Source organism: Chiroxiphia lanceolata, chromosome 1 (genome assembly GCF_009829145.1).
Source record: "Chiroxiphia lanceolata isolate bChiLan1 chromosome 1, bChiLan1.pri, whole genome shotgun sequence".
Lineage (NCBI taxonomy): Eukaryota > Metazoa > Chordata > Aves > Passeriformes > Pipridae > Chiroxiphia > Chiroxiphia lanceolata.
In genome coordinates, this window is record NC_045637.1 from 22,969,316 (window position 1) to 22,983,257 (window position 13,942).

The 13,942-nt window shown below is 45.1% G+C and overlaps 1 protein-coding gene across 3 annotated transcripts; it reads right to left on the minus strand.

Moving 5' to 3' along the window:
• Window positions 1–1,826: 1,826 nt before the first annotated feature.
• On the minus strand, window positions 1,827–9,247 carry KCNS2 (potassium voltage-gated channel modifier subfamily S member 2). Of its 3 annotated transcripts, none has more exons than XM_032708348.1 (2): window positions 9,127–9,247; window positions 1,827–7,750 (listed from the first exon to the last, which is right to left on the minus strand). In XM_032708348.1, the coding sequence occupies exon 2, from the start codon at window positions 7,711–7,713 to the stop codon at window positions 6,280–6,282; it is 1,434 nt and encodes a 477-aa protein (XP_032564239.1). In that variant the 5' UTR covers window positions 7,714–7,750; window positions 9,127–9,247; the 3' UTR covers window positions 1,827–6,279. The 3 variants fall into 3 exon arrangements, with proteins under 3 accessions (XP_032564239.1, XP_032564248.1, XP_032564254.1); XM_032708357.1 differs by lacking the exon at window positions 9,127–9,247 and adding an exon at window positions 8,338–9,085; XM_032708363.1 differs by lacking the exon at window positions 9,127–9,247 and adding an exon at window positions 8,123–8,290.
• Between the last annotated feature and the right edge of the window lie 4,695 nt (window positions 9,248–13,942).

Below are 13,942 nucleotides of genomic sequence, written 5' to 3' on the forward strand. Positions count from 1 at the left end.
CCTGGTAATTAAACAGATGGTCATTAAAGGGGCTATGCTAGCGTGTCAATATTTAGAATACTTCCTAAAATGGGAGAGAAGATGAATTTCAAAAATTACATAGTAATTTTAAAGGATAATTTCCACTGAAAGTTGGTGGGATTGCTGTTCCTGAGTCAGGAACTCCAAACCCTCATTTTGCTGTGTAACAACCCCAGCACATCACCCATACGTCATGGAGGCTGCAGGAATAGCCACATCAGGATATGGCAGATAGATGGAGAGGATAAAGCAAGAAGTACAGGACTTGAGATGAGCAGCACAGCAGCTGCTGGTAAGCAAACTGTGCTGTGGGAGTACCACTTATCTTACAAATGAGATTAAGAGTTTTCTTTGAAAGTCAACAGTGTAACCAGTGGAATAGTCTGCTCAGAGCTACACAGGCTTGTGCACCACACAAGAGCACCTGTGCATCAGGTGACAACAAGCAGATGTCGGACTGTGCATCTGAAAGTGGGCAGCTCTCTTAGGCTGCTTTAGAGACATAGCAGAAATTGTCAGATTAATAGCAGACTTTGTCCAATTACCAAAAAACTTAGCCCTGTTTATTTCTGAACAGAGATCAGTGAGAAGCCAAAGCCCAATTGGTACCCTGGAAGAAAAAATGCAAGTGTGGGAGGTGCTGATGTTTCTTCTGCACTTGTGTGAAGCTGAAATGTTGGATTTGTGCCACTACCTCCTATGGCAGATGCATGTGTTTACCCAAGTGAGGACTTACATGATTTAGGGTTGTGTGTAAAGGGTGAGGTGATGTCAGATAAACAAATTTCTGCAGTGTCCAGTGGGAGGTCAGTTTGAGTCTCAACACCTGTGAGATGATTCTCCATTCTCTGTACTATCAGGAGAAAAAAATTCCAAAGCCAGACCTTTGCCAGCAGTGTCATGTGATCTTGGGAAACACTTTCTAGAGTGTTTGGAGGTTGCTTCCTCCAGCCAACAACCCATAAATTCATTTATGAGAGGTGAAGAGATCCACAATCTTTAATGAGGGTGATGTTTCTTAGCAGCTTCAATGGTTGCTCTGTAGAACTGTTGCTTTGAATGATGTATTGACCATCGCTCCATTGTTAACTCTGTAAATTATTCTCAGATGAGAAGCATTTTTTTTTTTTAATGAAAAAGGCAGAATCAGTAAAAGATGCTTCATAAACTGTGTGGGAACATTCTTCTACCCTGCCTGAAAAGTGGGCAACTTGAAAATTAGTTACAGGAGATCAAATTAATTTCTGGTGTAACTTAATGGGAAGCCAGGTGCATAAAGTGGAAAATAAATTAAGAATAACATGATGAGAAAAGAGTAGTTCTGGCACAACACCTCACCGAGGGATATGAGTGGTGACTTGGGTTGAATGTTGTTTGAAAGTACCATCAAAGGTAGATTAAAATCAGGAGTATTGTGAGAGGAAAAGGATAACTAGTACAGCAAGAGCAGTTACTCTGGGGGTTTTCTGCTGCTCATGTGTGCACAGCTGGGGCCTCGAAGGATGGGGGTTGTTTTGTGAGAGATGAAAGGTCGTGTCAAGTTGATTTAGTGCCGACAAGTGCTGGTGATTTGTTGCTCAGTCCCTAATCTGTCAGGTAGACAACAAGAAACTTGCACTGTTTGTTCAACCTAAAAATGTGGGCTCCCCAACAAAACCACCAATTAAGAGCATTTCTAAAATTAGAAATCTAGCCTGATGTATTTGTTTAAAAGAAACTTATCTTCACAATGAGACCCACGCTTCTCTTTGATTCTAATATATACTCAGAATATCCTGAAACTTAAATCAGTTCTTAATCCCTGGTGGAATATCATTTTTATGCATTTAATTTTCATTTTGTGGCACAAAGCTGAGTTTTTGAGTGCGTTATACACTACTGGGACAAGAAACGCAGTACAAAGAGCACCAGATACAGTAGTTCCCTGCAGCCTTGTAAAGACCTATACAAAAAGGTACAAATGCGGGAGGTATTGAAGTTGGAAAATTAAATGCCAAGTTCTTTGTTTTTAAGTTTGCAACGTGAAGTAGCTCATCCTCTATATAATATGTGAGGAAAAAACAGTCTGCTTTCAAAATGGGTAGTCTGCAGGGAAAGAGAGAATTAGCGACTGATGAAAGTAAGTGAGTAATAAACCAGGCAATAATACAAAATCTGAACATACATAAAAAGCTTAATCACAATCTATATATAGATTTTACATCTCAGGAAAATAATGTAACATATTGCTTCTCAAGGGCATCTCCGACTCTCATAATAACCTACATTTGTACTAGAAATTCAGATTCTCTAACAGTTTATTCCTGGCAATCAAGTAAGTTGGCTCATTTGAAATGGTACCACAATCCTACTTTAAACAATACAAAGCTCTCAGACAAAAGAGAGTAGACACAGCATTTCCACTGGTGCCAGGAACATGACTGTCACAGGCAGGAGGAGCACATGCCAATGCAATGTTCTTCAGTAAACTGCATATGCATAGTAAGGAGATTTCTGACCACAACAATTTTCAAGTTTCAAACTCTGGAGAAAGTGACCAATTAGTCCTCTCATCCTTCAATTCTGACTCATTGGTTATAGAATTGCAGATATCCTGCTCTTACACAACAGTGAGTGAAGAATTCTGGCAAAAGTACTGACTACTCAAAAAGTACACTACACAAAGCCCCTGTGAGGCTTTGGAGAGACTGAATTTTTCCTTCAAAGTGTAAAGATTTTTCTGCAGTTTTTATTTAATGAGAGGTAAAGTTTCTCAGCACTTATTGCACTGAGCCCTAGAATAGAGGTTACTTCACAAAATGGCAGGAAAAGTGTGCCTTGTTCTTCTTCCTTACCTACATATTTTGGGTGGAGCTAAACCAGAAACATTACTTAAATCATTAAATTGTTATCCTGCTCAGTCAAAAATTCTGTTAGTCATAAGCAAATATTAAAACTGCTGTACAATGCAGTACAATGCCAGCTCAAACATAATAAATCTAGGCAGAAGTAAAGCAGAAAGAAGGCTACATCCCCTAGGATGGTCAGAGGAACACAACTTGCAGAAAGAAAACTAAAAGGAAGCTTGGCAGGTATAATCCTGTGAAAATAAGCATGTAAGAGCATATGGATGCTGCCTACAAATACACTAGGAATACACAAAGAGGAAAATGAAATATTTAAGCAGTGTTGGCATAAGAAAAAGAAACAAAGTGGTATAAAGCATCCATTAATAAAATTATGCTAAAAGTTGTGCAAGCCTTGTAGAGCAGCGCAGCTCTGGAATGGTCTTCAGGAGGAGGAGGGAGAAAAATGTGATTACTTTTAACATGGAGTAAGTTAAGTTTATGAAAGGAATTCCTGTGCACTGTGTAAAGTCACTGTCATGATAATAAGAACATATTAAATTTCAGTACTTTATTTACTTAGTGTCTTTGATCCAAAGCACTTATATAAAAATGCAATAATGAAAATTCCTTTCAACCAGTACAATAAAAGTCTGAATTCCTTGGGGTATTTAATTTTCTTTAGTAAAACGCACTTTGGACACATTCCATTCAATATTGGCAGAAATGACAGAGAATCAGCCCTACAAATAATAATAAATCTAGAACATAAGATAAGCTATAGGTTATTGAAATGATGTGTTGTAAAGTTTGGATCCAACGTTTGCAATGTTAAACTAGCAACAGCTGAGGAAATTTGTGACTCTTTGGCAAGTCTGCAGGTCTCATCAAATAACTGCCCTGAAAGTCACTGATTTTCAGCTCTGTGCACCTACTGTTTCTGAAACAGATAAAACCACTGCTTGGAGCTGGATTCTCTGAAGGCCCCCAGCCAACAGAATTAGTGAGAGCTTGCAGTGTCTTTTGCATGAGGAAGAGAGCTTGCCACCCTTGCATCATGTAACCTGACCAGAGTGCCTGAGCTGCACATGCCCACCTCTTCCTTCCCTTACTTCTTTCTTGGTACTTCCAGTCCAGCAGTTGACCTCAGGCTGGCCCACGTTCTGCGTGGATGTTTGTAGGTGTGTGATAGTTTAGTTTACACACACACAATATGAATCAGGAACAAGAGTATTGAATTTATGCCTATCATCCAGCAGAGAACTTGAACCAGACCTCCAGAAGTGAAAACCTTAGCAAAATGTTTCAAGTTTGGACACCAAATTCAGGTTATCTAGATCTCACATATATGGCTCTTTGATTTTCAGGGACAGCAAGCAATGACTTGCCAATGGACTTCATAACTTGTGCAGGCTCTGTTGAGATCTTTGGTGAGGTTAGAAAGGACCATTTCCCTCATGCTTCATGGCCTATATCAGGCACTAACTCACATGAGGGGAGAGCTTTTTCAAAGGAAATGGGGTGAGGGGTAAGTTATTTCACATTGTGTATTCTGTGATAGATCACTGGGCAAACAGGAATGTGATCCTGGGTGCTCAGCTTTCTGTTTTTAGGTGGAGCTGATATAGCAAAGCATCAAAAGATACAGATCAGACAGCAACCTCTAGTAGCCTAAATGAGGCAATTATTCATGCCATATTTCCTTTATTCTGTCAGTTGGGCTGCCCCTTGTCATGGTATACAAAAACAGTCTTCCGAACGTGACAATTTTAGCTTTAGTATTTTAATTTCTCTTCTGACTAGTCTGAATTTAATTTCTGAACCTCTCTAGTCTTTGCAAGTAAAACAAACAAACAAACCAACAAAATAATTGGAACATTATATGTAATAAATGGGATGGAAAAGCAGCAGGATCTGAAGAGAAATGCTGTTCTGCCCACTGAGCACCAGTAGTTTGTTTTCTGGCACAGATCCCAAGAATTTAAAAAAACCACCCAACGGTGGCTTCTACCTGTTGATTACAAGTGTTTGATCTCTGTAAAACTGTGTAAGGGAAGAGACTGAGCACTTGAAAAACAACTTTATGCAGATCCATGATCACTCTGGAAGTCCCAGATGATCTGTTCTCTCGTGTCTTTTTTGGTTTTGTTTTCTTTTTTTTTAAAAAAGTACATGCCAGCCCTTGAAAGGGTTTACATTGACTACATCACAGAAATAGGTAGGAGGTTCTACCCACGGCTGCTGCAGTATTAAGCTCTTTTTCTTTATCTGTTCCCTTCTTAGGCCCTCATACTCTCCCTTAGTTGTAAATTGTGAGTTTCTTTCTGAGGGAAAATGTGACTTACAGGGTGTTTTTTTCCTTAGAGTTTCCTTGGCAGAAATCTTAATGGAATTGTCTGTCATCAACACCTGCTTTCAAGCTTTTCTGATAAAATTAGATTTTATATCTCAGCATCACATATGGCATCTTTATAATTAGTCTTTTTGCAGTATATGAATGTCAATTCCTAAAATGCCGCCTGTACAGTTCATGTGGGAATATTTCACTTCATTAAACAAATCCAAGCTCTTCATTGGAGCTTCTAATTGTTGAAAGCCCACGTCTTTGTGTGTCTAATCTCAGAACCATTTTGACAGACTGATGCAGCATATTGCAGCTGCACTGAGACTGAGCTGGGAGCAGACCACTTCTGGAAATGTCATCCTGAGAGGTCTATGTGTGCCTCCATACCATTTGTGGAAATGCAGTATTTGAATATGTAGCTATCTGAAAGTGAGAGGTTGCCTTCTTCAGAGGGTTCAGTATTGACCTAATCTTGGAAGCACAGGAAGGTCTATGCTTAGGAGATTCTGAAAAGTATTACTATACATAACATTTCAGAACAAGAACACCCAGATTTTAACATACATACTCAAGAGTAAGCAAACTTAGTGGAGTTTTCAGACAAGTGACAATCAGAATTACTGGTCAGCAATATGGATAAAAGTGTTCGCATATCAGTGATTCACAGGTGATTGTTTTAAACTGTTGTAAAATGCATGGAAGTCCTACACTAGTACAGAAACCAGTATAGGTGATGCATGATTTTTTTCATTACTCATGTCACATCTGAAAATTTTTATTCCACTTGTCTACGTTCATTTCTCTGCTCAGATGAGAAAATGCACAAAGTAACAGATCATCTTTATACCACTAGCACTAATGTCATGGAAGTGGTAACATTTGCATGGAAAGGACAGCATTTAGTATCCAATGCAATGGGATGAAAATGTGCAAACTGTCAACTTGTAATAGAAATGTCTTTAGTTTCTCAAGTGCAAAGTGCAGTGTCAGCAACACTATCCTTTAGAAAAAAAAAAAAAGACAAATAGGAAAACATTTATAAACATAGCTCTTGATAGCTCTCATGCAAACTGCTGTCAGACTTGTATGCTAATGCAGTGAATCATTCAGGCTCAGCTCACTGGGGGTACTCCTGCTCATATTGGTCAAACTAGCCATAAGGGATTTAACTTTATAAGCATAGTAGTCCCTTAAGTTGATGGATGGAACTTCTTTCATGCCATCACCAAAATCACAGCTTCTCATGGCACTCTCTAACTGCTTCTGACGCCTATAAAAGTGGGAGAATTTATTGAAGATCAGTGTAATGGGAAGCACTACCACTAGGATACCAGCTAAGATGCATGCAGATGCCGTCAACTTGCCAGCAGTGCTCCCTGGCACAACATCTCCATAGCCAACTGTGGTCATGCTAACGGTAGCCCACCACCAACAAGCAGGGATGGTGGCTAGCCCCTCATTCTCTTCTTTCTCAATGGTGTAAGCCACTACTGAGAAAATGGAGATGCCAACAGAGAGGTAAAGTAAAAGAAGCCCCACCTCTCTGTAGCTATACTTCAGGGTGGCTCCAAGAGACCTGAGACCTGTGGAGTGTCTAGCAAGCTTTAAGATGCGAAAGATCCTCATGAGTCTCAGGACTTGTGCGACTCTGCCTAAATTTGCTAAAGTCGGACTACTTTCCACGACCAAGTTGACAATTAATGTAATGTAAAATGGAAGGATAGACATTAGGTCAATCAAATTCAGGGCATGCTTGAAAAATTTTAAAAAGTCAGGAGCTACTGCAAATCTTGCCACCAGTTCAAAAGTGAACCATGCAATACCAAAATGTTCCACGATTTCAAAGCGAGGGTCTTCCTCAGGGTTCCCATTACTGTCAACAATCTGAAAGTCTGGGAGGCTGTTCAGGCACATGGTCACGATGGAGCCCAGCACCACCACTATTGAAAGGACACTGAAGATGCGGCTTAAAACTGAGTACCCAGGATTATCCAAAGCAAGCCAGAGCTGCCTCCTGATGTTTCCAAAGGGCTGTTTATCAAATTTAGAGGCATCATTGTAGAATGCCAAAATCTCATCAAAAGAAGATGTGGTACTTTCCTGGTCACTTTGTTCCTCCCATTTCTCTTGGTCTGGCTCCATTTTCCTCCCATGGTAGCTATAACTGCAGCAGGAGTCTATAAAGAATTCATTGATTCCCCAGTATTCAATCTCCTGGCTGAAAGAAAACACACAGAGTTCTCCCATCACATGGAGCTTGCCGGTGTTATAAAAATGTAGCACATAAGGAAAGAGCTCGGGGTTCCTGTCAAAATAAAATTCATTCTTGGTATCATCATAGTCATCGCAAAGCTCCAGTATTGATTCCTTTGAGTGGCAGCTCAGCAATTTGCCCAGCCTGGTCTCAGGGAACCTTAATAATGTGTTGGATCTCATCTTTTTCTTAAAGCCTCCAACGTTGATGCTGATCTCATTGTCTTCAAAATTCGCTTCAGATAAAGCATTCAGACTCTGCCCTGTCATAGTGAGCTCCTTCCGAAAGTGTGTAGGGAATGAATACCTAGGATGCAATTGCACAGAAAGTTGACAGAATGAACAAATCTACAGCATGTTCACCTACTGATGCTTGCTTTTCTTTATTTCTCTCTTTCTCTCTCTTTCTTTCTCTTTCTTTTTCTCTTTCTTTCTTTCTTTTCTTTCATTTTCTTTCTTTTTCTTTCCCCCTTTTTCTCCCTTTCCCCCCCCGTTCACCCACTTTCCCCTCTTTTTCACCCTCTGCCCCATATCTCCCCTTGTTCCCCTTTTCTTTTCTCCTACCTCCCACTGAGGACCCTGAGAGAGGCTCCTTTGTTCCCGCTGCAGGCTCCTGTTCCTCCCCGCGCCCTTCACCTGGGCTGCGGCTGCCGCTCCCCACCAACCCCCCGTTACTCACGGCCTTTGTGCCACCGGCTCTGTGCGGACCTTTCCCTGCCTTCTGCCGCTCCCGGCCCCGCCAGACGAGGAGCCCCCCGGCCGCAGCCGGCTCAGGCTCCCGGTCCCCGCCGCGCCTCAGGGGCCGGAGCCTCCGCTCTGCGCGGGGGGCGCCGCTGCCCCCCGGCCGCAGGGGATCCCCCCGCCCGGCTCCGCTCGGCTCCGCGCCCGCCCTACCTGCTACCTCAGCGGCCGCGGCCCCCCGCCGGCGCGCCCCGCCGCCCCCGGCCCCCGCCCGCCATCGCCGCCGCCCGCGGGGGCCGCCAGGGCTCGCTTCGCTGCCCGGGGGGTGCTGGTGCTGGTGAGGTGTCGGGGTGATGCCGGTGCCCGGGGCGATGCCGGTGCCGCTGGGATGACGGTGCCGAGGGGGTCCTGGGGGATGCCTTGTCGGTGCGGGGGGGATGCCGGTGCCCGTGCCGGTGGGGTGCAGGTGCCGGGCAGGGCAGGGCAGGGCGGCCCCGGCGGCAGCGCGGTGCTGAAGGGACAGCGGCCGCCCCGCTCAGAGGCGGGAGGCGGCGGCACGCCCGCTCGTCATGGCGACGACCCCCGAGGCTGCCGCCCGCCCCCGCCGCTCCCACCCACCCCCGGCCCGACCCCGCTGGCGGCGATCGGGGCCGGTGGGTGGGCGGCCGGGGCTGCGCAGGGACGGCCCGGCGGGGCCGCGGTGCCGGTGGTGCCTCCGCTCGCCCGCTGCCGCTCCTGCCCCCGCGCACCGGCGGCAGCCGCGCCGCAAACTCGGTTTCCCTCCCTCACGCCGGCTCCGAGGGGGGACGGGGGACGCCCACCCGCGGCCGCAGTGGTTCTGGGCACCCGCAGACCCTCTCCTGAGGGGCGTCACCCGCTTCTCTACCCCTCATCCTGCCGGGAAGGGACCGGGGGAGAGGGTGCCGCTATTCCCCCTTCCCCGCCCATGGCACCAGCAAGTCCTCGCTGTGTTGCCTGGGCAGGGTCCCTGCGGGGACTCACAATAGGAAAGACGGGGGCACGCGTCGGGGCCATTTGGCGTGAGGAGAGCGGGGCTGCGCGTTGAGGCTGCTAGCCGCCCCCTCAGCTGCCGGATGGGAACCCCCGATCTCCCCACACTGCCCTGCCAACCATTTCAGGAGCGATGATCCTGAACAGCAGGACCTCGAGCGGGGCGGGTGGAAGGGCTGACCTCCCTGCGTTGCTGCTCTTGGCGGGGCAGAGTTTTCCGGCTGGCCCGGAGTGGAATAATGTCCAGCTCCATGGCCAGCGATAGCAGCGTCCCTGCCTTTGCTGGAGACGACTGGGAAGAAATCTTTTCCCTCATGCTGAGCCCGGCGTGAGGCCGAATTTTCCGGGGAGACGTCTGGTCCTGACAGTCCCTGCGAGCAGGAGACGACTGCGCACCTGACTTCCCGATCAGGGGCCGGCTGTGCAGAGCATAGGTGCTCTGAGACAGATGCTTTATACTGGGCTAACCCGCATGGTCTCCTGCCAGCTGCCTCGTGACCACCTCTCACTCATGGTCCCACGCATCTGAAGTCCAACTCCTGGAAATGAATTGCTGTCAGTGCTTTGCAGGATTAGGGAAGGCAGGGGGATGAAGACTCCTTGCTTGTTTCCCCCCACCCTGTCAGAGCCCCGAGCACTCCAGCCCTGTGCATCGCCTTCGGCTTGTTCCTCAAACCCTTGGCAAGGAAGAGGGGTTAAACCTTCCAACTCCAGCAGCACTTGAACCCTATTTACAAGGAACCCCGCGGTAATAAAGAACAGCCCTTTAAGAGCCCAGGAAACTGAGTGCAGACACGGAGTGGGGCAAGTAAGTCCTGGTGCATGGCTGGGTCTCCAGGACCCAGCTTTCCTGCCTGGGGTGTTTGATCACCCCACCACATCCCACCAATGCTGGTGCAAAGACTCCACACCTCTGGAGACACTTCCACAGCTGTGTGCATGGACCCGTAGCACCCTCAAGCCCCCAGAAATGCTTCAGAAAATCCATGCTTCAGTGATACTACAGATGCTGCCCCTGCTTGCCCTTTCTTAGGTGGTATTTGCTCTTGCTTTGCTCTCCTGCTGGTGACTGCCTCCTGCCTCCCTTCCCTACAGATGCCCTGGCTCAGAGCTTTGTGTCCCAGAATGCTTCGCTGCATATCCAGTGACATCCCAGGGGACATTAAATTATGTACACCAGGCTGCCCTCCTGGCCAAGGGAAAGTGCTGCTCCTCTCAGTGTGGTCCCCCAGCTCTTCTCCTCCCGGGACGGGGCACACAGGAGATAGAAGCTGCACGTAGCAGGGAGGAGGCTTTGCAAACCCAGTGACGACCTGCACGTTTTCCTGTAACAACGGCTTTTCATGTCCGGAGAGGCATCTGTCCTGCCTCCCAGCAGCAGCGTAGCTGTTGGGTTACTTTGTGACAGCCGCCTCCTCTCAGGGCTCTGCTGGAGAACTACTCACTGGGGAGGTCTAATTGTACTGGCTTTTAATGCCTAGGGCAAGGGATGGCAGGACACGGGACTGGGAACCACCACGTTGAGATTTCTGAGTTGGATGTCATCCTACGGCTTGGATAAATCATAAAACTTCTCTGTTGTAATTTCCTGCTCACTCTTAGGAGAACAAGAATAACTCATATTCCTTAGTGATGTTACAAGCAATAGTGAGCTGCTGCTGCTGGTAGTGCATTCAAGTGACGTCTATGTGTTTTCATGAACTCTGCTCTATCCTATCTATCTAGTGGGGTCTTTAAACATACTTAAACATCCTCAGAAAATTAATTAAAAAATCATTACTCTTCTTTCTTACTCTTAAATTAGATAATTTTTCCCTAATGCTGCTTCAGAAGAAACTAAGTGGAGATACATTTAGAGGATTTCCAAGCTTTCATACATTGTTCTCACCTTCTAAGCCACTTTACTAAGAAAAAGGGTTATAAGCAGTCTCATTACTCATTTATCAATCTCCATTCTTATCTTTACCTTGCAAAAAACACTGGTCACTTTTCTAACTTACATTTTCTTTTAGAAGACACAGTGAGGTTTATGCAGAGATGCTGGAGATAAGCACCAAAGCAACATAACTGCAAAAGGATACAACTCCCACTAGTGTAATATAACTGCTCCTGTAATTAGGGCTAATTGGATCAGCCCAATCATTTTGCTAATAAGGCTAAAATGCTTCCAGCACCCAAGTTAGTAGTCCAAAATTCATCTGAATGTTTCTGCAGGGTGTGCTCTCTACTCCACAGACACACAAGACTGTGTGAGAGAGACAGAGCTTGTTTTATTGGTACACATGGTACCACGGCTTTTAAGGAACATGAGAAGGTGCCAGTGCTATGTAAAAGCATGGCATGTGTACAGGTGCCTGCCAGGGCCAGGAGACATGGTAACTGCAGTATTTGACTGTACACCCTCTCTGGGGCTTGTGGTGACCTGAACTGTGAGGGAATATGGAAATTATTGCCTGCTGGCAGCTGACTCAGCATAGGAAGCTGCTGCTTAAGAAGACATATCCTTAGACCACATCTCCTGTCTGGTCCCTCTATGGCACTGTGTTCTGCAGGTGGGATACCCTGAGTCTTGGATGCATTATCACCTTTGAAGAAGTGAAACTGCTGTGATAACTACTACTTCTACAATGTTAATGAAGTACTGAATAGAGTCTAAAGGAAGTTATGGTGAGTGGTTTTATTGGCATGGTGGATTTGGTGGATAGATTCACTCTGAACTGGAGGACACAACCATCTATTATGCTGAAGGTGGAACTTTAGTCTGAACTTTATACTTATTGAAAAGTTCCCTTCTCTTCCCAGAGCCAGATTCAAGTGTACATTCTTACTGAGTGTTTTCTTTTGCTCCAAATGGATTGGAAAATCCTAGAGTCTTAATGTGTTGGTTTAAGATCAATATAAAAGATGTATTTTTCTTTCCAAATCCTCATAGGTGGCTGAGACCCTTTTGTGACAGCAATTCTACTGCCACAACTGTTGACTGTGACTGGTTGGTAAATACATTTAAAAGAAATCAAAATAGTTTTGCACACCATGATCGTTTAAATACTTGAAAAGGACTGTTGCAGAACATTGCCAAGTCTAAAAGAAAGAGTAAGTTGAAAATGGATTTAAACAAAATCATAAAGGCTACATACATCTCTGGATATTTATCCAAATGAACTGAGTACAGCCCAAGTTTGGCAGAAACCCTGATTGAGAGAGAACATTGCAGAAGAGGGACCCTTTTAAACACATTTTTTTCTTATCCCCTCACGTCAGCAAGGTAGCCATTCTCATGATGTTTGGTTGCTGGCAGTCTATGGCCAGCCTTTTCTGTCTGGAAGCTTAATGAAAGCTGAGATTATCCCTGCTTTATGATCTTTCAGTCGTTCTCAAATCTCCCATAACCACAGGCAGAGAAGAAGTGCCATTTGTTTATGAGTCTTCTCACCCTGTAAGAGCCCTAACTGACATGCCTGCTTTTCTCAGGAGGGAAAGGCTTTGCACAAGCTCTGTGGTATTTGCAGTATAAAACTGGGGAGGGAGGAGAGTCGAACAATTTACTAAGCTAGAAGTTTACAAGGCAGTGATAGCCATGTCGGAAAACAGACCTCCACTGTGATAGAGAGGAACTCCAGTGGACCACAGAAAGGCCATCTGGCAGCTGAAGAAACTGAACCACATACTGAACACGAATTGAACATTTCTTTTCAGCTGACAGCACCTCAACAGAGTGACAAATACTGATCTTTTGTGGTGTGCTGATTACATGAGCAATGAAGTTTTTCTGTGATGACTCTGTGGTATTCTGCCTTTTGTTGTGAATTGACCTGCTTAGTCACTGTTATGCCTGCTCCACCTGATTCTTGGCTCTGAGGGACATGTGGCAATATAACCTTTTGCAAGCCCAGTGGGAACCTTTGTCTTCCTTAATTAAATCATCATTTCCAGATTCATGGAGTGCAAGGCAAAAAAGCATCATTAGATAATTGTGACTTTCTTTTAGTTAGATTGCAGAATTTCAGCCTTCTGTCCCCTACTGAAAACTGATGTCTGAGGTGAGTGCAATGAACCATACTGATAGACCTGGCCAGGCACCAGCTGAACTTCAGGAGTTAGCATTTCCTGTAGCAATAAGCAATGGGAAAGAAGGGGGTTCAGAGCTGCATTTTTGGATGTAAATGTTGACCCAATGCAGTGCAATGGTCACTTTCCCAGTGGTATTTGGTGCAGACAGCAGTGGGCATGACCTCTTTCATATTTGCTTGAATGGAGGTGGGGAGAAAGAGGATCTTGCTTGGATCCAGGTAATGGCTACTAGTTTTAAATCATGACTAAAAAGCCTACTTCTGTGCTATCAGTCAGATGACATTTCACTTGCATTTGGAACCTACCCCTGTGTTTCTTCTCTTATGCTTCTCACACTTCTGTGCATCTAAAAAACAAAGCCATGGGAACTCCAGCTACAGCACAGCTCCGCTCCTCTGGACAGATCCCCAGATTTGATATATTCTCAGCTGATTTGGTCTCAATGAGAACATGCCTCATGCTTAGATGGTGCAGAGTGTTTTGCCTTCATTTTTTTCTTCTGTGCACTTTTAAAGAAGATGGGGGAAATGCTTCTTGCTCTATGCAAATTGGAGAAAACTCATGCAAAACTAATCTGGGTCCCTTATTCTAAAAATAATAATTGAGATAATTTCTTGTTTACACACATATATATGTATATGTGTGTGTGTGTGTGAGACACAGGAATCTCCTCCTTACATTTTAGGAAAACCAAACCAATAAGTTTAACATAAGCAGGAAGAGCAGTTCCTATTTG